The sequence below is a fragment of the Trichogramma pretiosum genome, unplaced genomic scaffold (genome assembly GCF_000599845.2).
Source record: "Trichogramma pretiosum strain Unisexual culture from Peru unplaced genomic scaffold, Tpre_2.0 scaffold32, whole genome shotgun sequence".
Classification (NCBI taxonomy): Eukaryota; Metazoa; Arthropoda; class Insecta; order Hymenoptera; family Trichogrammatidae; genus Trichogramma; species Trichogramma pretiosum.
In genome coordinates, this window is record NW_019641641.1 from 1,459,597 (window position 1) to 1,482,177 (window position 22,581).

Genomic DNA, 22,581 nt, shown 5'->3' on the forward strand with positions numbered 1-22,581 from the left:
CTATATAACTGCCGAGGAAATGCTTGGCTGGACACAAAAATGAAATAACACGGCCGGTGCGGCGCAGCGCGTGTATATTACCTGCGATCTACCTGCGCGCGATGTACAGGTTCGTATTTGAGGCCTACGTACCGTGCAGAGGTATACGTCTATATCTCTCGAGATCATTGTGTTGTGCGTTCTTATGACTGATGCTATATATATAATGCTCGGTGGATCTTATAGAGCCGCGTGCACGAGCACCCGCATTTCGACTCGTACATTATATCGTATAATAAAACGATATCACGAGCGGCAGTGAAAGTCCTGCGCACGAGGATTCGTCTGTATTATATCTTGAACGCTATAGAATAATCGTGCGCAGCTAAGACCATTGTTGACGCTGTCGCCATGGCCACGGCTTAGATACATCTTTTATTTACATTTTTCAAGCCGTAACAATAATCCTGTTACGCTGCTACTGGAAAAGTTGCATATATTTACGCTGAAAAACCACTACTTTCGAGCTCGATTCCGTTAGACAAACTCGAAGCTGTGTTCTACGCGAATGATATTTTGTTTTTCCATAAAAGAGAGGAAAAAAAGAATGAAGTAAATTGCAGAAGCTACGTTCGAATGGAAATTGCCAGTCGATGCATAACACTCGCGCATGTACAAGGCCTGGGAAAATAGCCGAATGAAATGATTGATATTCGTATCGCGGACGTATGGGTTTTTAATAAAGTATAATTTTATGCGAACTTGTATTATACGAGAGAAACGAAGAGTAGTAGCCGCGATCGGGCCGCCGTCACCTGGCGCCGTCGCAGACTCGCGCCTTTTCCTCCGTCCGCCGCCGCGAGTTGCTGCGCTTCCATAAGATAATTACACCTGCGCGCGTCTACGTCTCTCAGCTGTAATGCGTATCTGCGCGCCCGCCGAGCTATACATTACACTCGACTCTCTCGCACACACACTGCGGAGCTGTGCATAAATTTTTACGATGCGCTCATGCCTCGTTGCGTGCGGGATATAGCGCGGCTTGGCGAGGCGAGGAAAAATTAGGTCGGTCACGTGGCTCGCGGCCCAATCGGTTCAACGTCAATGGACGCAAACTTCGTGCAGCTATATGTGCAGCTTCGTACATGGCTCGATAAAGTCTACTATACCCAAGCTGCGCGACTGTATATAGTTTTAGTTTAGCTCCAGCACTGCAGGCTTTATCGGTAAGCGTTGCATATTATAAGCTGCGCTTTTCCGAGCTCGTGTCTCGATACTTTGGAATTGATGCAAGGTAAGGGGGCCTTGCTGTGTACTTTCATCGAGCACGACTGGCTATAGAATTCGTAGAGACAAAAAGATCACGAAGGACGTGTGTCGCGCGTACTTGAAGAAAAAAAAATCAAACGTCAAAAAGCTAGGATCCGTGAGCTCATGCGATTCATTCAAGTGCGAATATAGCCGCGCGTGACGACGACAAATATTTCCCAGATGAATCGTATATGCGGCCCCGCTCGTACTCCTACGGCTTAGCTCTTGTCTTGTACATTGCACTAGTCAGGCTCGTTCGAGCAACTCACGAGTCAACGATATTATTTGCGCAACGAATGCTAAACTCGGTTCTTTTCGTTATATCCTCTAGAATGATCGATGACATCGCCAATTTTCGCGACGCGCAGGTGCTTCTAGTCACGTAAACTCCGCGACTCCTTCTCGACGCAATAGCCTCGTATTTTTTACGTATACTATCGCTTATCTTCTGAAAACAAAGCCGTGCACGCGGCTTTGACGATACGAGCTGAGCAATCCTCGCGACTGCCGTAACGCGCACCTACACGCCAGCGCATAATAATTGCCGACAGTTTCGCGCACTTGTACTCCTCTTTTTCTTTTTCTTTTTTTTTGTGTCATCCGACGTCTCTCGTTACGCGGCACCTGCCTGCAGTTTTTTTTCCTCCTTATCAGCCGGAGTCATTTATATCGCGCTTGCCTCGTTTCTTGCGCAAAGAACAACACAAACGCGGTGTCGCGAGGCTCGTACGTTACTTTCAGCGCACGATAACTTTTTTCCGACTCGCGAGAATAATGAGGCTCGGGGATTACTCATTACTAATACCGCTTTCGTGATAAGGAAATTTTGCCTTACATATACATATACATCAAGTGGAGTCGCGAGCGAGAAACGAGAGGAAAATAAGGTCGACGAGAGGTCGAGTCAAAATTGCTCGTATAAAGGATCAGCTCTCTCTCTCTCTCTCTCTCTCTCTGACCCAGGCCTGGATCCGTCGTGTGCGCGGGCGGGAAAATTGGTCCCAGGCACTGACGTTTATAGCGTCAGCTGTATAGTCGGTCGGGTCAAGCTCTCGACGCTCGCAATGACGTAGATATACGTGTGTATCGCAAGCGCGTCACGCAAGCGCGCCCGGCCACGCGAACCTCGTGTATGTGCTGAACGATATACGGACTCTGTGCGCGCGCCATACACGACACGCAGCCGCGAGCTCATAGTCGCGTGCTCGCCGTCTTTCCAATAGCAACAAGCAGCAACTCGCGCAGCTGGCGCGAAGCTCGACGCGAATCTGTGCCGAGAACGCATATAGCTACTAGCTAGCTGCATATAAATTCAACACGGAACAATCGGGGAGCTGTTTGGCTTTTGACCTCCTCTTCGCAGCGCGTCCCAAAGTGCACAACAAAGCTCCCTCCTTGTCCCGCTTCCTAGATACATCGCGCACAGAAGCTTCGCAGCTTTTGTATACAACTACCACAAAGTGTCACACGTGTTGTGCAGCCGTCGTCTCGAAAGCTCGCGTGCGCCCGAATAGAGTGTGTGCGGTTGCTCAGGTGGATATACACAAATCCTATATCTCGGACAATCCAATCCACGAGACTCGCGGAAACTCGAAAATTGGAGCGAGTCGCGCGCACGCGCACCTCAAGCTGGAGAACCCTCGAGTAATGACTAAGGTACAACAGAGCACAATCTTCGCTATGTGGCATACGTCAATGTTTGTTTCGCTTCATTCGCGCTGAATTTTTTTTTTCTGTTCACCCAAATTTGCGAATTCCACAGAACTATGGAACCGAAAGCAACAAATGCGTAATCTTATCGAAGATTTGCGGCTTTATAAACTTCCAGCCTTTTCGAGATTCGTCATTCTGTTTACTCAACGTCACGCTTTACTTTTGTTTATTTTCCATTTATGTTCATTTTTTTGATTCGCGCTCAACTTTCGTACTAATGATACCAACAATAAACGTGCGGGCGTTAACATTAAACTGAAATAAAATCAGTCGATTGAAACGACCAATATAATCTAAAAAATTTTAATTACACATTGTTGATCGATTACTGACGTAAAAAAACGCGCTTTGTACTTGATAATTAGCCGAATTGTTTACATGTACGAGAAATTACTGAGAACGAAAAATTCCTGTGAAAAAATGATTCAATTTTTTTTAGAAATTAAAATAAATAAATCATCCGTTGAGTTCGAGATTTAATTTGTGCATAAAAAATACAAATTCACGGCAAAGTAATTCGATTTTCAAAATATATATACGTGAAACTTGCAAAATAATGATACTTTTTTCTCTTCTGGTAGTGCGAATAATCGTTGGTGATTTATGCAATTTTAAATAAATTCCTCTCTTGTCTGAAAAAGGAAGACAATTTTCAAATTGTCTGCTCAATTGTAAACGTTGATAGCATTGAGATTTACGAGCTTTCTTTTCGTAAAACCATTAAAATGCACGCGACCATTTTTTCTAATCATTTGTCTTTTCCATATAAATAATCGTACTCGTCGGTAATATTCTGTATTTACAATCTTCAACTATATACTTACGAGGAGAAACATGAGTTTTGCGCAGTAACGAATCTGTATTTTTTACACTTAACAATTGTTATGGCCATTAGTAACGACCAAAGCAAATAGATTTCATGGTTTTCGCGTTTTCACATCCTGATTTTTTCTCGCTACTGCAGCTGAAAACGCTTTCCTTAACTCGGCTCTCTGTGTGTACGCACATAAACATTGCGTAAACGCATCGATAAAAAAAGAACCTTGCAACTCTCACTATCAGATTCGACTTCCTCATGATCATGATGATGATAATGATGATGATGATAATAACGTTGATTGGCGTATAATATAATAATAATGATACAGTTGGTAGACGGGAGCTTATGATCGCTCGTAAGTCGATGCAAAAAAATGAAATAAAAAATAAAAAAGAGATACACTCGATTTTACGTAAGTCGTACAATAGAATTCGTGTAATTTTCTTCGGGTTAATTAATAACGATGGCGCGCGGAATCGGGTGTGCTTAGCGAGTGTAACTATTATTTATTATACGACATGTAATGGTTCACGGCCGGTACGAGTCCGTAGTTTTTCATCTGTACAACGGCAAATCGGAAAAGAAAGGCCGATAGCGCGCACACGTGTGTCTGACAAAGGCTGCTTACGCCGCGTTATAATAGACGGCAAGTGCAATCGCGCGGGGATAAAGTGACGACGACGCACGCGGGAATCCGTTAAAGCCTTGAAATTGTCAGACGAGAACTGAAAGGGGTTGCTTCGCCTTGATGTCATTAGAAAGAGCAAAATCGCGTTTATTTGCGTCCGCTTCATTGATCGAGCGCGATGGTTATGATTATAATGTAGTCGTCGTGTCACAAGCACGTATTAGATTACACGCGTTCGAGGCCACGATGGACGTCCGATTATTTAATTTGCAGTGTAATCGATAACGAAACACAGACGATAAATTGACTTTTCACGACGAGAGTTACGCGATGAGAGAGCCGCCAGCAAGATCTTGTGTCACCGTTATTAACAACTCCTACGCAAGCCCGCACAAGGTGGATTATCAGATTTGAGGCAATAAAATTACAAAGTCCATTCAATACCGATCGACACTCGTGTTTTTATCTGAATATTTATTTGTTATCCAAAAATAGCGATAGCGTTGTATAAGAGTCACAGAGGAAAAATTAATTGGCTTATCATTTTTAACAAGTTGAATATTTGGCGAAATATAGTAATTGTACAAAATTAGCTAAAAGCCATGTCATTGGACTCTCGTTGAAACCATATCTGCGATGTAGCGTTTATGTAGTCAGCAAAAACCACTTGTACACTCGATCCTATAGCTCGATCAATACGAGCGTTCCACTTTTTTATATTCATGGACTTTTATTTTCATCGGTCAAAGTTCATTTATTTCAATAGCCTGTAATAGTCGGTTCAACGTTACTATACGCACTCGCGGCCAAGATATACATTTCATAATTCCGATAATAAAGCGCAGCAATGAAAATCATAAAACTTTGGCTAATTGCGCCGAGACGGTGTATAAAATAGCCGTTGTCGTCGTAGAGTGAAATTAAGCGGGGCCCGTTCTGTACCGCAGACCGGATAATTTTGCCGAGTCTGCTGCAGCTCTTAGAAAGCTCGTTCTAAGGCTCAAATCGTATGGATGTTTTTTGTCGCGCACTTCAATAGAAATCTCTCTCCAGTCTAGCCTTCGTGTATATATAAACATAAAAATAAATGGTCGTGCCGAGGCAATGGTTTAATCGGTGGCGCTCCGTTTTTTTGTTGCAGGTGTTTACGAACGGCGGATTCAGGACCAGGAGCTGCGAGAGCGACGAGTGCGACGCTCCGACTCACGGTAATGTATAATTTTGTATCCACAACAAGCGATCACGAGTGTATCTCGTTTTCTCCGCGCTTTTAGCAGTTTTTTGTAAGCGTTGCGACGCGTGTTCGGACACTCACCGATAATGTACCGAGTCGCTCGAGATTCGAATTGAAATTTTTAGCTGACGCGCGCGATGCATGTACGACACGATTCATTCTACGGTACAGCATCGTAATACATGAAGGGCGATAAGAATTTGGTCAAGCGGCAAGCTACATCAGGAGAAAACTGCGTAACAGCCAAACGCGCGTTTTCGACGACACTCTCGTTGTTCTCTCGTCCCCTTTATAATACACACGTACAGAGCTATCAACGCGCAATCGGCGTAGCGTGTGAGGCGACCAACGGCCTTTGATATTTTTCAGTTACGTCGGGTATAACCGGTCGCAGCTCTATCTGCGTATCATAGGGAGAACACAAAAATAAACTTATCTATTGCGCGGATCGCACTCGGACACTACACCTATATTACGAGGGGCTGATCAACTTCGTATTGTGTGCACGCGGCAGCACGAGCTTTGAAAAATCGTTGGGTCGCTGTACTTTCGTGTCGCGCGTGATATGCATTAATAAACTGCAACCCTCGATTATTACAACTTTATTCGCCCTGCTTGACTGATTTCATTATTGTTATCATCATTATCGTTGTTATTATTTTCAAAAAAGATCGCATTGAATCTTGTGAGAGTTGCTTTTTGGTGCTAACATTATCATTTTTTTTTGGTTAATCTTATAATGGAAAAATTGCGCGCGGGGGGATTCATCGATTTGGTATCGCTCAAAAAGTCACGATTATCGAACAATTGGAAATTCGTAATTTTACTTGCTGGTCAAATGAGCTAATCCGTTTCTTATTGGATGATTTCTCCGTTTTTATTCAAATACATAATTTTCGTCAAAGAAACATTTCTTATAAACCATATCGTTACTTACATTATTTTTTATACTTTCTCGGACGAATTATTAAATCTGATCTATTGCTTCATTGCTGTATACTCGAGTGGTTGCAACTTCATTGCCTAAAAAAACGACAGATTGTTTAACAAGAGCTGTTAAAAATCATAGTCTAGAAAATAAAATAAAAAACTAATAATAAAAATACCTTTGCGAACGGTATCGCGTGTTTTGGGTTTTATTCGTTCGCCACGATTTCTGTGGCCAGACATATTTTCAACAAATCCTCGTTCATCAGTTTCTCGATGATTATATCGCAGCAGAGAATCGGCAACCGGTGGCGCGTAAGCTGCAACAAAGATTCCAGTGCCCATTGCTGGAAAAATCCTCTCCACATTGTCTCGCAAAGGTGCGTGATAGACGCCCTGCGCGATCCTTCGGGCAACTTCCTCCATTGATTCCAAGTTGCGAACTTGAAGTAGTCCGTATCTCTGAGTTGGTACTTTACTTTGTCGGGTCGTAATTGAATCAAATCGTAAAGCGAAGAGCTGGGATTCATCCTCAGTTCTTTTGCTTTGCTCACGAATTCTTCGTTGCGACGCCAAAATTCAAGATCCTCAACCGTATCGAACAATACGTGCTTGATCAATGTTTTCATGATCTTCATGGCGTCACTTTTGTCCAGTTGGTATCCCCGTTTTTCGAGGCGCTCGACGACTTGCATCGTTTCCGATGCCAATTTTATTTTATCGAGGCCCAAAAGCACCCCACTTCTACGTTGCGTAAATCTCTCGGCAAAATGACTCTCGGTTGGAAAAACAAAGTTAGACAGATCGGCGCCACGATCCAATAGTACATCGAGCTCATTCAGCAAGAGATTCGCCACGGCCAATTGCAGCGGTGTCCGGCCCAACTTGTTTCGGGCGTCTACTTGCACCGCTCGATGTTCGTTGACGCTGAAGATTATCTCCACAAATCCATTGAAGTAGATGGTCTCGCAAATAACGTGCAGAGCGGTCATTCCGTCTACATTGGTTGAGTTTGGATCGGTGCCATTTTTCAAAAGCAATTTTAACATCGCCTCGTTTCGATCCTTCAGAGCCAAGTGCAGCGGCGGATCGACTGAATCTCGCGCGAGTAGATTGGGATCCTGTCCGAGTTCGAGGAATTTCACGACGACGTCGCAACATCCTGACCAGCAGGCCACGTGAAAATGCGATAGGCCGGACTCGTCGGTGTAATTCACGTCGAATCTGTCGTATATTTTAAAAAGGTCAGGGATAATAGTTCTGCTAGATTCTAGAAAGGCTTGATGCACCGGTGTGCTGCGACGCAACAGTGGATTTTGGTCTTCGTCATAGTCAGGCTCGTCTTTATATCCGGCGTCGATCATAAATTGGACGATCAGCTTAGCTAGCTCAACTACGCTGACATCGAACTTGATAAAATCAATGAGAAGCAAATCAATTTCTTGTCGTCGAAAAATGTTTCGAAAGTCTGGAAGATGTTCGTACCAATCGATGATTAAAAAATAAAATTGCCACAAAAATTGTAGTCTCTCGTGTTGAATCTCCCAATTGACCTTTTCTCGCATGATCTTCAATCTTTCTAATTTTTCTTGACTCGTCTCGTAGTAATCAGATAACTCATTATCGCCACTGGAATCACTGTCGGAGTCGTCGTTTTCTTCAAACAAATGATCACCGTCGTTCGAATCATCAACGAAATCCTCACCGGACATGGTTCTTTACACTCGCACAGAAATATCGGTTCAGCTTATAATTGAAGTAAAATTTATTCACTTCTCGAGAATCACTGGCTGCAATCGATTCGATCTTCCTTTTTTTACGCTGTGGCGTCGTAATTACGTGCCCCGCCGGTGTGTAGGACTGAGCGGACTGAACTAAACAACATACGGAGCAGCACTACAGCCACTGTTGTCATTCCCGCCAAATTCTTGAGACGGACTTGGTCGCGCGCCCACACAAGTAAACACGTATCGCACAAAGATGTGTTGACAAAATTGTTCCATATTCTCATCACTCGATCACCTCTTTGTTGTGCGCAGTATGAGTAAGTGAGCAAAAAAGGATGCTCCAGCATTTTACGCGATAACAAATGGAGCCTTTGTCGGTTTTAAGTCTTTTATACACGACAATAATCCATTCGTTCACGAGTCCACCGCTACGTTCGCTAGCAGCGGCTCGGTTTGGCACGTATTCTGCCGAAGTTGCACTCGCTCAGACGGTCGGTTGGACGGACTTGACCTCCCACATATTCAAAGCGCGTAAAGAAGTTTAACTTCAAAACTTGTCAAAGTCACGAATGCGCTTGTCTTTTGCATTATAGCAGTCCGTTCGTTTTACACAAGATGACGCGGTCGTAAAGATTCGCGCTCCGGCGCCCCGGTGTGTTCACATGATCATGCACGCACGCTGATGATCATCATGCCGCAAGATGCTCGTCTGCCAGTCGACGAAAACAGGCATATATCCCGCGAGAGGAGAAGAATTACGCGCCGAGGCAGGCCGTAAACTTGTCAATCACGCAACGTGTAAATTTACCTTATTACTCGTGTGCAGCGCGAGTCTATAGGATACACGATGTTATATGCAGCAGCAGTTAGGTGAAAGTATATACACGCTCGATCGCGAAACAAACGCGTGGCTCGAGTGAAATAAAGAGAGAGAGAAATGATCGGTGTATAGTACTTGTAACGCGTTGCAGCTGAGAGCAGCGCCAAGTAGCCGAGACGCTTTGCCGCGGAATATCGATCTGCACACGCGGATCGGTATAGGCGCCGGGAGTACTTATAGGTATAATTTTGAATGCGCTTCATCGCGTGGCAATGGGAGAATTTTCGGAGACTGCGGGAGCTCGTGATGTGTCGATGTCGACGGCTATAGTACACGTGTTGCGCGTTGCAATTCCGTCACGACGACCGAATATTGCTTATTTCGATATAGCAGCCGTTTACTTGGGCGAAAAATCGTGTAATGGCCTCGGGCTAACACGACGACATAACAATTTCGCGCCTTTTTGAGCGATCGCATATTGCGATTATATATTGGATGTGCTGCCCGGCAGCGAGAAGCTGTAATGATATAAGCTCGTTTGCATGAGCCAACTCGCAGTGCATTTTACAAGCGGCAATATTTATATGCGAGGACGACGACGACGACGACGACGACGCTGAGGCAGGAAAAATAATCTCGCTTTCGTAGCGCTCTGTAGCACGCCGTGGCTCGTAAAATCCGAAACGAACGGCAATTCGTACCTGGAGGCGAGAGAGGTAGGCTATATGGATGCGGCACAGCTGCGCCATCGATTATTAGGAAGAGCGCATTTCGCACGTAACGAGCCTGATTGAAATCAGCTCTCTTATAGCTCCTCTTGCGAGCAGCGCAGCGGCGCCGTTATATATCGCGACATATATACATATTACGACTCTCGAGCGAGCAGCAGCGGGTCGTTGCACTCGACGGCGGCGGTGCCTCTCGCGCAGCCGGCAAACGTCAGCCGGTATCGGGCGTCGTCGCTAAAAGGAAATTGCCACGAGATTTGCCGCGCGCATCGACGAGCAGTAGCAGCGGCGGCATTAGCTCATCCCAATGCCGCCGCCACCGCTGCATTGCTCGGCCGCGAGTCATCTCGTTCGGTCAATTTTTCTCTCGCTCTCTCGAGAGAGAAGCCGCAGCCGCTACATTATGTATATAGCACGCTGGTAGTAGTCAACTGCGCAATTGTTGATGCATATTCGACCGGCAATCGAAATCAATTGGGCCGTTTGCAGCCAATCGTTGCTCCAACTAATCAAACTTTCTCTCCTCGATATATAGCTCTCGATTCGTCCGGGTGTACAATTCCGCCGTCGACTGCAGAAATGACAAGTCTGCGTATCGCTGCCTATCGCGCGCCATCATTTTCGATCCGAAAGATCGTTCCGCTCCAAATCCACAAGTCGAGTCGTTATTTTCTCGTTTTTACCGCCATGTATTCGAGTCAATCGCTAGTCTATACATCGGCGTGAACTATATACAGCTCCTGGACAATCTCACTGTGGGCCATGACAGGCCCACACGAAGCCATCGTCGGGGTCATTACCAATGAAACGAACATCGCGATGCAGTTGTTAAAATCGCTTGCGTAATTATTCCGTAATGCACCGTCCAAGTCGACGTTTATTTCCTTCCTCTTTGATATCTCCATATAGCTGCTGTAGTCTCCGATAAACGTATATGCATATCACCTACATACAAAGGCCGGAATCGAGACCGGCGCAAAATAATAGGGACACGCGATCGAAAGGCGATCGCGCGATCGGCCGATAAGCGCTGCGGCTCCTCTCGACGCTCGATTGGTCAAGATATCACGTTTGTGATATGTGTGCCAAGAGCTGCTGCTCGCTTTGTGTACGTGCAAAAATAATAATCAATTATTTTCTCGCTATCGGCTGCAGTCTCGGGGCCGAGCTCGAAACGTTCCTATCGAGTATTGTTTATAGATCGACTTTATGACTCGAAGCGACGTACGTTTAGGTACGTCCGCTCGTATTATACACAGCGAACACCGAACAAGGACTGATTTATCGAGCATCGCTCTTTGCTCTCGTTAATAATGAGCCGATAAGAGGCCCGACGCGAGAGGCCTATGCTGCGCGATATACAAAGAGACTGCGAACGAAAAAGAACTAGCGTCTCATCTTTCCGAGCGAGAGAGCTGGCGCGCGCACGAGCACGAACCATACGAGCGTCTTTGTTTTCGACTATACGACGAGTATTACAGCGGTGGCAACAAGTGAAAGCGTCAACTATCTGTCTCCTTCCTCCTTGGCGCGTTCACCGTATCTAACGCGCGCGTCTCTTCTACAATATGACTGGGACATTTTTTTCTTCCTTATTGCCGCGAGCGAGAGCTCATCGCGTGCGCGCGAGACTTTTCCGCCTAAAGATAATGGACCATTAAGCTGCGCACGACGCGCCGCGCGTACACAACACGATAATGAAATTTCCGTCGTTTCAGCCATTGTAATGAGCGATCGCGATACATGTATTATATGTATTATATCCGAGTTCGCCAAGGCTATAGAGAAATTCCTATACGTTATGTACATCCTCGACTGATGCGAGAGCCTTGTCGTTCCTGACGCGCTCGGGGTCTGGAGAGCATGTTAAAATCCACCGACCTTGACTCGTTTTATACGGGTAATAAATTCTACATATCATATACTCCACAGATGCTCTATATAATCAGTTGGATCGGACAATTATTGCTCGACTCGAAGTCGAAATTAATCCACTCAAACTATAATCTCTGCTCAGCGGCTACTCAAATCAACGATGATTTTCGATAACTGACGTCTAATTCGTAAGGTTTACAGCGCTCAAATTAACACTAAAACGAATTACAATTAGGTGAGCTTTCAAATCGTAGCTCTTTTAATTGCTCAATCGAGAAAAAGTGGCAGAAAGCTCGTCGCGCGCAATCATCCAACGATCACCATTAGACAGGCTCGTAACGAAGCTCGGAAAATGTTTGCTTTGCTTTGAACAATGTAACTACTGCAGTCAATCAAAAAAGACAACGTTGTTTACACTGCGAGATCGAGAGAGTAGCTATACAGACATTTTTGAGAAAGTACATCGATGGCGCTTGCGCACCGATTTTCGATCGACGCGTTTACTTAATTCAGTGTATATAGATAGTATACACTATATAAAGACCACGTTATCGCGTATGTATATATTATACTCAGATCGAAGTGACGTCATAATCCTCGGCTGAGCTTGGAGCACCAACTCCGCGTCGACGGAGAGCTTTGGCCTCTGCCATAAACGTACGCGCGATTCTCGCTTCTCGTCGATGACCAATTAGGTCACAGCACAGACTCGAACTTGCAGTGCTCGAGCTAGTCCTCGGTACATATTTATCTGCCCTGATAATAATAGTTGAAGAATGTCTGAGATTCGCTCGCGTTGACGGCGATGAAAATTCCTGAATAAAAAAAATATACGTATGCGATTCGAGGCCTGGAATTTTTCTCTATCTCTCTCTCTCGATGAGAGCAAAAAAACTGGTGCATCGCGCGTTGCTCTATCGAATTTCACCTTGGCGCAGTTCTGGTCGATCCGATTAGCTGCCGCTGCCGCTGCTTGCCTTTCGAGTCGACTCTCGAGTCGCTGCTGCTGCTGCTGTTGCCTGGCAGAAGTGCGCGCGCGCGCGCAACCCGCGAAGCCCTTTGAAACGGAGCTACGATGCAGCGTGTCGTGTGTGCAGCAGCTACTATGTATATTGCTCGAGCCAGAGCTGCACACGCGTGTGTATTATCGGGCCGAGTTTGCCCTGGAAGCGATCGTGCCGAAGGCAGGCGACTCTCCAGTGCTTACGCGTCGTCTGTCCAATCCATATGCGGATGCAGCCGCGGCCGTCGCCGTCATCGCGACGCGTCGAGCTGCTCCAGCGTAGAATTAATAATAATGTCATTCGCCGAGCCAGATGACGAGTCTCTGCTTTACGCGAGTGTGCGCGAGAGGATCGCTTTTTTGGAAGGTTCGTGTTTTGAGCTAGCTCGCGCTCGAGCGCCGCGCGATATTTGGTATCTTCCGGTATCGAGCTCGTTTCCGCGTCGCGACGCTTCTGATTAGATTATGAACACCGCGAGCAATTTTTGAATTTTTTTTTATCTTTGTGCTTTCAGGCAAGGATATAATGGCACCAGTTCTCGGTGTACCGCCACCGCCGCCACCTGCACCCCACATGGGTCCCGACGGCTTGATTCTGCCTCGTAAACCCTACAACCCCTGCCTGGGCTCCTCCAGCCACAAGGACCTACACAGGGAGCTGCTGTTCAACCAAAAAATGTGAGTCACTTTCTTTTGTCTGTTCTTGTTTTTGCACTCGTCACCGCTGCGATAGATCACCTTTATATTTACGAGTTTCGTGCTTGTTCCAAAATTGAACGATCGATACGTGTTGTCCGTTTGCAGAGGCAAAAGTGTGCTGAACCAAAAGAGCGAGCTGCAGCGAGCCCTGGACAGACACAGAGAGATGGCCTCGCGCAAGGAAGCCGAGAAGATGCAAGAGGAGTCCCACAAAAACGATCCGCGAACGGCCTTGCAGAGGGCCATCGAGCAGCGAGCCAAGCACATACAACAGTCGGTGGGTGTTTAAATTTGCAATCATCATCTTGATTTTTTTTTGCCTTACAAGTATTCGATCTATTCTGTATTTTTTGTAGCAACTGCCGCAACCGCCGGAGCCGCTAAATCCTCTAGCCACGGCGAGAGCCAAGCTGCGTTCGCGCACCGAGTCACAGTGAACGAGAGAAGCTACGAGGAGGCCTCCACGAACATTTTTGTGCTACAACGCCGAGATAGCAAAAGACATCCCATTATTGTTCCATTAATTGCCAACACCTCTATTTGATTCGTCGACAATTCGCGTATTATAATCGTACAATATGTTCGCGATGATGGAGAATTACTGCGGATACGAGTGCAGAGAGACGCGAACAGCAGCGATTCGACACCGATTGTTCGGTTCGAACCAGTTACGAAAAATCCGCTCATCGGATCATCGCCTTTTCAAGAAATCAACTTTACTTTACTTCGATAATAATATTACATTATAACATTGTACTATATTATTGTGCTATATAGAAGATACGGACGCGCATATCCGCGCGTACGTAATAGCAAAAAAACCCGTAAGTGTAATTGAAAAGTGTCACGAGCGCGACGGCGAGCATGTAATTCATATTTCAGACCATTTTGAATTTTCGGATGCTGAGAGAGCAGAAAGCGTGTTTTCGTTCATTAATTGTCACACCCACGACCATGTAAATAAAAGTGTAATTCAGCAAATCTATATTTAAAGAGAAAAACAAAGCAGTGAGCTCTTGTACTTTTAGCCTCACGATATATTTATGTATCACCGTATAAATGCAACTGTATGTGAAACAAAAAAAAATAGGCAATCGATTGTTCGATTTAGCCCCCTCCCGGTATATAAGAGCAAGAGCAGCAGCAGAGAGAGAGATAAAACGACGAAAGATTGTGCGAAGACGATCGAAGATTTTTCATGTATAACGGAGAATCGAGAGTGCGGTGCGTTTCCATATATTGACCGATTCTTATACGCCGATGATCGAAGCGCGGCGCGGACCCTCCGTGCACCTTTGTGTACGTCGAAGTCGTGTATGGTGCAACAGCACTTTCGAACCGCAACAGTGCAGCTATATACTAAAAATCTATTTTTTCGAAATCTTCTTACGACTAAGGCCTTAACTTGTACATTATTTTCCCCTCATCTGTTATAGCATTTAGGCCAGTTATAATAATAATAATAATAATAATAATATAAATCATCAATTACACAGTTTCTCGATAAACAATCAAAAATGTTGTCGTTCATTTTTCTATGTTTAGATTGATCAAAGTGTTAATCTTAATTACCTATTGACAAAGTAAGTAGGTACAAAAAAATTACGAAACAGATAACAAATAAACTGAAGATTCAAATAAAAATTCAAATGTCTTTATTATTTGATTAATAAACGTCATCATTTATTTTTTTTCCTCTTCCACAATTCATTTTTTCCTTTTTTTCTCTCAAACTAAGTCAAAATGTATTCCGAAAGAGAAGTCATTCCACAAATATGACGATCGAAATTTATTAAACGTTTACTACAAACGTATTAATAACTTTAATAATTATAAGTTAAGGATCAGGTGAGAAAAAATATCACGACAAAACTTCCACAACGTTATTAGAGTTGGATTATCAACATAAATGTGCCTCGAACCAATATATTAATCATTAAGAATTACAAGATAATTTTCAATTATTCTTAATGGCGTGTTGAACATTTCAGCACCATTGTTACTGTCAGATTTCCTGCTGACACTAATATAGATTCTGATAATACCAACTTTGAAATTCACTGATTTCTTTTTTGAGCCATAAAGTTAATTTTAATATATTGTACAAACTTTAAAATGTTGTGTATCGATGGCAATTTTCTGTTGATAATTATTTTTTCGTGACTTGGACTTAGTAGTCGTCACCTCGGGAGATGACTTCTTTGCAAGTGGGTCGCAAAACAATGGTATGTTCAAATTGCGCTGTGTAGGAGCCTTTAATGTCAACTAATGGCGGGTATGCTTCAACAGCTTCCTTATCACAGAGATCTTTCAGAGCCATTTGGTATTTTGTGCAGCCCAATCCGTCTAACCAACGCTTGCAGAACGCCAAAGTACCTGTGATAAACAAAAATTAATTATAACATTTATCTCATCAGGAGGAGTCAGATAATGAATATCTTCAAAATTTACCAAAGTTTTTATTGATGGTATTGAGAAGGGTCTTGCTGCTTTGTAACCTTAGTGGCACAAAACCAGCTTCAAACTTCTTCATGTAATGAGAGCAATCAGCATCGTCATGAACCATGCCACGCCCAGTAGAACCAAAAGTTTCAATGGCATAGAACTCATTTTCTTCCATTCTCTCTCTTCTCTCTCCACCTTTAACAATTGGAACAGTTTTTCCAGAATGAATTTGATAAGGTGCAATTGAGTGTCCATTCAAGTTTCTGATAGATTTGATCTGTAAATTATAGAAGTACATTAAGAATGTTTAAAAATTATAAAATTTAAATCAGTGTTCAATGAAACAATTTTAAGTACCGGATAAGTTTTTCCATCCAATTCAAGTTCATATGATTCCATTACTTCTTGAATTGCTTCACCAACTTCACACAGTGGTACATCAATACCTGATGCTTTAATACCAGTATTGGTAGCTTCACGTACTGCTTCAACCAGTTTGTCATATTTAGGGTTGAACGTCAAAGTAAATGCACAATCGATAATGCGACCATTGATGTGTGTTCCAAAATCAATTTTGGTAACATCATCATACTGCAAAACTGTTGGATCTCCAGAATTTGGAGTGTAATGAGCAGCACAATGATTTCTTGAACAACCGGTGGGGAAAGCTAATCCAGCCTTAAGACCATTTTCATCGATCAGCCTTCTAGCTACAGTTTCGAGTTCATTACAGATTTCAATCATGGTCATACCAGGTTTGACCCACTGTTTAATATGCTTCCTAGTTCTTCTGTGAGCTTCAGCAGCTAATCTAGCTTCGTTGTATTCTTCTTCATGATCTCTTTCAGCAGCTTTGGCTTCTTCACTGGTGTACCTATCCTTGGCTTTCCTCTCATCGACTCCATTTACTGGGGGATATTCAAGAATTTCTCCAACTGGAAATCCATTTTCTGGATAAAGAGTGCGTACAGGGAAAGCAATTGGATCTTTATTAGCTCCTTTGCCCTTATTTTTGCGTTTCTTCTTTTTTTCAGTGGTAGCAGCTCCTTCTTCTTTATTTGCTTCAGTTGTACCATTTTCAGGTACATTTTCAGTTTCTGAAAAATAAATAACTCAATAGTAAGTTTGAAAGTTCATTATAAGTATAATATGGTGTTAATATTTATAAAGTCACTAAGTTAACTGATACATTTCAATAGATTATAAAATATTAAAATAGAAAGTTTTATAAATTATTATGAATACCAATAATTTATTAAATATTTAATAATGATAAATTTTAAACTGACTAAATAAAAAAGCTTATTGAACTTAAGCTCATGAACATACCTTCTGCTTTAGCATCATCACCCTCAATCACTTCTCCACTGGCATCTCCAGAACCTATACATAAATAATTAATTCAATATTATGAATTACAAAAAATAAAAAAATCGCTCGTATGTGAAGACAAAGTAAATAGCAGTTTAGAGGTTCATTTAATTTCCGGGCTGCTTTGCGTCTGACACGTGCTTTTGAAAACAACCAGAACGTTTTACAGAATGACTGAAACCGTATATGGAATAGAGCAACAATAGGTAGCTTAAAATACGATTGCTTTAAACAAATCATCAAATACTTGCATGATATATCGCATATAAAAGGATTGATCTTTTTACAGTAAAAAAGCGCGCAAAAATGGAATGGCCTTGAAAACAGTTTTTGAGTTTTGCGGGGCCATGGCCCAGGATAGGAGTCTCAACTCACCGGCCTTCTTCTTCTTCTTCCTCTTTTTCTTCTTTTTAGACGCATCACCGGAGGCATCCTCGGCCTCGTTGATGATCTCGTCCTTCTCCTCCTCGGCGAACTTAACCTCTTTTTTACCAACCTCGTCGACCACAGTGGCCATTTTTACTTCAGTTCCAAAAGATTATCGTAGAGAGGAGTTCACAAGCGCACAGTTGGAGAGCAAATGCGGAGCTCGTATGCCTGCACCGATGCGCCGTGGACGATTCCGCGAGACCTGAGTCGCAGAGCAAAAGGAAAATAAGAGCGCCTATATATTGCGCGCCTTATATGCTGTGCTGCTATATGTATACACTCGTGTGTCACGAATCTCATATATTCCATTTTATGCACTCACACACATACCGTTGCAGATAGTGCGTAAGTGTGTGCGACTTACATATAGCAAAATATGCAGAATGTTAGACTTGCCCGCGCGCGCGCAAACTACACTTATTTCGATTCCGGACGATGCATTTTACATCATTTTCTAATTATAATTTGAAAATATGATTTCATTGTTGAGCTTGTACTTAAGTTTAAGTAAGAAATTCAATTTATTGTAAGCGTAATCGATGAAAGTTTTTTGTTCATTATGATAAGAGCTAATTATCATAACAAAAGACTTCGTGACTGAAAATAATAACAGTCTTCAAAGATTTTGCTAATTAACATAAGCTTGCTAATAACTAGAGGCCCAATTCCCAACAAATATTGAAAAATGAAATAAGAAGGTTTTTACTTAGAAATAATTTCAATTTAGGCTAATGAATATATGATTTTATTTGATAACCATTTAATCTACACTTAATAAAAGATGTATAAATAATAATTTATAGTTATAAAATAATAAAAATATTAAGCTCACATAATGAACTATTATTAGAGCTTTAACAAACTCAAATAATACAGTATTTGCATAGCATTGCAGCATCCTTTGTTAGCAATCATGATCCATTTTCCAGAGTCTATTGTATGTTCAATTTTCTATTTCATGTTAAAAAAGAATTACTAAATGGTATACTCAAGTGTACTCTGATTTTTCAATTATACTTTTTTACATAAAAATATCTTCAATGTATTTCAATAATTAAGGAATGTCAATGAAACACAAATGGCTTGTGACAACTTTGAATACCAAATCAGAGTTATTTATAATAGTACGCTCCATGGTGGGTGATCGATATCATGATTCTAATCAATTACTGCTTACAACAGTAAAAGAAAATACGAGTATCCAAAATCACACACCATGTAGGTATAATTATTATTTTGGACAAACAAGTCTTAAAATTTAATTTTAATTGCTGATGTTACAAAAAATGTGAAAAATTTTTCTTTTTTCCCAAGTTTTTGAACTAACGCAACAATATCAGTGAGTTGACAAAACGAAGATTTAACCAACAGACGAGATGATTAATTCGGCAACATCGGGATCGGCCGATCGTACAGTGAATTGCATCGTGACTTGCTCGGTCAAAGCTAGCTTAGCTCTAGCCAAAAGTTCTTTGCCTCCTCTGAAGACTCCAGCCAACATCAGCGTATGTTGATTAGCATCAGATTTTACACGATCGGAGCGATCAACTGGATCAAGACCGAGGAAACTGACAAGGCTATTTATCGCCAATTCCAATGTATTCACAGTGGCTCCAAGAGCAAAAATTTGCTCGTGCGTGATGAAATTTCGTGAGGCAGCCGATTCCCAAGCTGATTGGAAATCTAGACTTCTTGCTGAACCCACACCTCTTACTTGATCGCGTAATGTTATTTCCAAATCCTCCAACTAAATAAATTGTTTGCATTAGATTATTGAATTTCTTTTCTTGGTAAATTTACCCATAATATCAATTTTATTTCACTTACCATATACTCATCTTGGTATCCTTGTTCAGACTCGGGCATTCCTGTTGCTGGATTGCAGTCAAGGGCTATGAAACGCAATGTTGTTGGTAGAGATATCACAGTAGAATGGATATCTTCAGGGAATTTCAGTACTGTGTAAGTTGAACCAGGCTCGTTGTAAGGTAATCGTTTGCATGGAATTTCACAAACCACGTCATATCTATTCCGAAAAATATAATAATTACAACTTTTTCACACAATAAAGCCACATAAAAAAATTTACTTACATATCTTGAGTTTCTACAGAAACTCGGACATCTTCGAGAAGCTGGTCGGGTAACGTGTTTAAACAATCAAATTGCAAAATCAAATAATCAGAAAAGCAGTGCTTAATACATTTAACGTTGTATTCTGTTTCAGATTCCGTAAGCTCGAAAACAGGCGATGATTTAAATAGAATTTCGTTGCGAATAATTGCCGAAAGTTCGGGGACTTTTGATAAACTTTCCATGAAAGATTCCTCCCTGCTTAATCGAAGAGTTTGAGGTTTTACAGAAGTCATTACTTCTGGTGGTGGTTCTTCTATTGTTTGTGCTGTTGGAATCTAAATATTGAAAGAAACATCATTAATAAATCGAAATATTTGTGTTAGCTTTAACTGAAAAGTATTTTAAAAAATTGAAGCTTTCACATACCTGAGAAATATCAAAATCTTCTTGCATAGGTGAATTCATATAATTTCTCAAAGCTCTTTCTAAGCTTGGCAAAGATAGTTGTGGGGGTTGCACAAGGGGTAAAATGCTAGAATTTTCATTATTCTCTTGTAAAATTGTGCAATAGTATGTTGCTCTATCTCTAACTTCATCATCAGAATCAAGCTGACACCTTGACAATAATACTAAAATATTTGGCAGTAATACTGGACAAGCAGCAGCAAAATGTGCGAGTGCTGTTACAGCTGCAGCCCTGACACTGGCGCATTCAAGAATAACTCTGTTATAAATGAAACGAATGTAACGCGATGGATTTTTTGAGGTTGGTCCTTCTTGACCAAGAAGATGGAGAATTCGTACAGCTAATGAAGTATGTTCACAATCTTCAATAAATTCACACAAATGAGCAAGACCGGATTCCTTAGCTTCATGATTGCTTTCCATTACTGCTATAATTGTGTCAACAATTGCTGCTTTGTATTCTAAACCACCTTCATCTCTAAGCATTGCCGATAAAAAGTTCATTAAAACTGAATGCTTGCGTGGATATTTTTGACATAAAGACCTAAAAATCAATAAAAATTATGATAAAATATTTAGTTTCTATGCCTGTGATGGTTGAAGGCAAGATGTGAGATTTAAAATACCTGATAGCTTGAACAACTACAACTTTAAATTCATCAGAAATTTCTGATACAAACGTGGCAATTTGCTTCATTAAACGATCAACAGAACTTTCAGCACCAGTCTTCAATAATGTTGTAATAGCAAGAGTAGCAATCGATCTATTTGAATCAGTTATCAAATTTTCTAAATCCAAATTACATGCTGTAACAGCTGCTGGATGAGACATGGCAACTTTATTAAGAGCTTGAACAGCTGCATAACGCAATGTTGGCTTTGGTGATCCACAAAATAGTTGCAATACACTTATGGCTGATGCAATTTCTCGTGTTCCACTTTTTCCAAGATTAACTAATGCATGCGCTGCTTCATAGACAACCATTTCAGACTTGTGACGTATGCAACTTTCTATAAATTCTAAAAATTCAGTTGCATCAACATCAACCTCATCAATTAGTTTGCATGCCATTCTGATCAACATGCAAGCTGCATAAGGACTTTTTGGGCTAGATCTCATAAGTTTGGCAACCAGTTTGATAACTGCATGTTTGTCTGTTTTGCGAGCCTGATAAAGAACACCCAAAGCATGGTATTGAACCATAACATTGTCTGAATTTAAGGCTTCTTGGGCCTCATTTGCCCATCTTTTTGCAACATCTCCAGAAACATTTGTGAGATGCAGAGTAGATACCAAAGCAGCACTAGATACTCCAGCTGATCTATCAACAATGGCTTGTTTCATGTACCTCTCAATAGCAGCCAGCATTGCTCCATCAGTAATAGTACATAAGGCTCTGATAGCTGCAGCTCTGTACATATCTTCCTTGCCAGTCATGTCTTTTGTAAGACTCGATGTAACGATTATGACATCCTCTGCGACAGAGCTTAATTCTTTAATTCCCAAATAGACCAAGCGCCGTAACACTACATCACGAGATTGAAAAAGTTTGGTCATAGCAAAAAAAGCCTCTGTAGCTTCTGTGGTACCCAGTTGCTCGCCTTGATTGAGCAGGTACAATATTTTGGTCAAAATATGTGCACATTTTCGTGGATTAACTGGGGTATCGTTAAAAGTACGAGCTTCTTGCAGTACACTCGTCTTTTCTAGATGTTGAAATGGATTGCCACCTGGATGAATAAAATAATTTTATTAATAATAATGAATAAATTTATCGAAAAATATGTTTACAGCCTGTCAAAGCTAAATTATTGCCAACGACATAACCTGCATGAGTATAGCGAAATGATTGTACGAATGATGAAAGAAACGTAATTAAAAGATAGTTTAATAACTATTGCACTCACCATCCTCCTCTTCCTTTTTCTCTCGTTTAAACGCGTTCATCTTTGCGAAAACGAAAAAAAAATTAGTTCAAAACACCGGACACGTCAGCTCTGTATTATGAACTGACGACGACACACACACTGCAGCACACAGGCTTTTTTGCAGATGTCACAATTTACAATATTGTCACGCGACAGTTACGCCGACCTTAGCCGACCGATTATAAAATAAGGTAATAGTCGAATTTTCATCCACTCAGAGGACCAGGAGTTTTTGTTGCTCAAGTACCTGCCGTTTTACGGCAACTCGTTAATGTAAAATTATTGGCAAGCTTTTTCGCTCTTGCAGAAGAGTGTGTATGGCAGTGCCATATGCTGACGCGTATCTTTATCTGTGTGGACGGAGGCAGAAAGAAAGGAGGGAGTCGAATTACGAATGTCGAAT

At 42.0% G+C, this 22,581-nt stretch overlaps 4 protein-coding genes across 5 annotated transcripts; 1 reads left to right on the top strand and 3 right to left on the bottom strand.

The window, feature by feature from the left end:
- Positions 1–2,495: 2,495 nt before the first annotated feature.
- On the top strand, positions 2,496–15,108 carry LOC106652632 (protein FAM107B). Of its 2 annotated transcripts, XM_014371699.2 has the most exons (5): positions 2,496–2,946; positions 5,593–5,659; positions 13,281–13,443; positions 13,570–13,741; positions 13,821–15,108. In XM_014371699.2, the coding sequence occupies exons 1-5, from the start codon at positions 2,938–2,940 to the stop codon at positions 13,899–13,901; spliced, it is 492 nt and encodes a 163-aa protein (XP_014227185.1). In that variant the 5' UTR covers positions 2,496–2,937; the 3' UTR covers positions 13,902–15,108. The 2 variants fall into 2 exon arrangements, with proteins under 2 accessions (XP_014227185.1, XP_014227186.1); XM_014371700.2 differs by lacking the exons at positions 2,496–2,946; positions 5,593–5,659 and adding an exon at positions 12,965–13,132.
- LOC111693839 (ankyrin repeat domain-containing protein 36A-like) lies at positions 6,417–8,554 on the bottom strand. The gene is made up of 2 exons (XM_023459679.1): positions 6,792–8,554; positions 6,417–6,708 (listed from the first exon to the last, which is right to left on the bottom strand). Exon 1 carries the CDS (start codon positions 8,322–8,324, stop codon positions 6,822–6,824), a length of 1,503 nt encoding a protein of 500 aa, XP_023315447.1. The 5' UTR covers positions 8,325–8,554; the 3' UTR covers positions 6,417–6,708; positions 6,792–6,821.
- A 43-nt stretch (positions 15,109–15,151) lies between the features above and the next one.
- On the bottom strand, positions 15,152–17,916 carry LOC106652631 (methionine aminopeptidase 2). Its single transcript, XM_014371698.2, has 5 exons — positions 17,656–17,916; positions 17,239–17,292; positions 16,267–17,006; positions 15,916–16,186; positions 15,152–15,840 (listed from the first exon to the last, which is right to left on the bottom strand). The coding sequence occupies exons 1-5, from the start codon at positions 17,795–17,797 to the stop codon at positions 15,635–15,637; spliced, it is 1,413 nt and encodes a 470-aa protein (XP_014227184.1). The 5' UTR covers positions 17,798–17,916; the 3' UTR covers positions 15,152–15,634.
- Positions 17,917–18,440: 524 nt separating this feature from the next.
- LOC106652486 (coatomer subunit gamma) lies at positions 18,441–22,494 on the bottom strand. The gene is made up of 6 exons (XM_014371470.2): positions 22,158–22,494; positions 20,876–21,980; positions 20,211–20,793; positions 19,803–20,119; positions 19,537–19,735; positions 18,441–19,456 (listed from the first exon to the last, which is right to left on the bottom strand). The coding sequence occupies exons 1-6, from the start codon at positions 22,195–22,197 to the stop codon at positions 19,070–19,072; spliced, it is 2,631 nt and encodes an 876-aa protein (XP_014226956.1). The 5' UTR covers positions 22,198–22,494; the 3' UTR covers positions 18,441–19,069.
- Between the last annotated feature and the right edge of the window lie 87 nt (positions 22,495–22,581).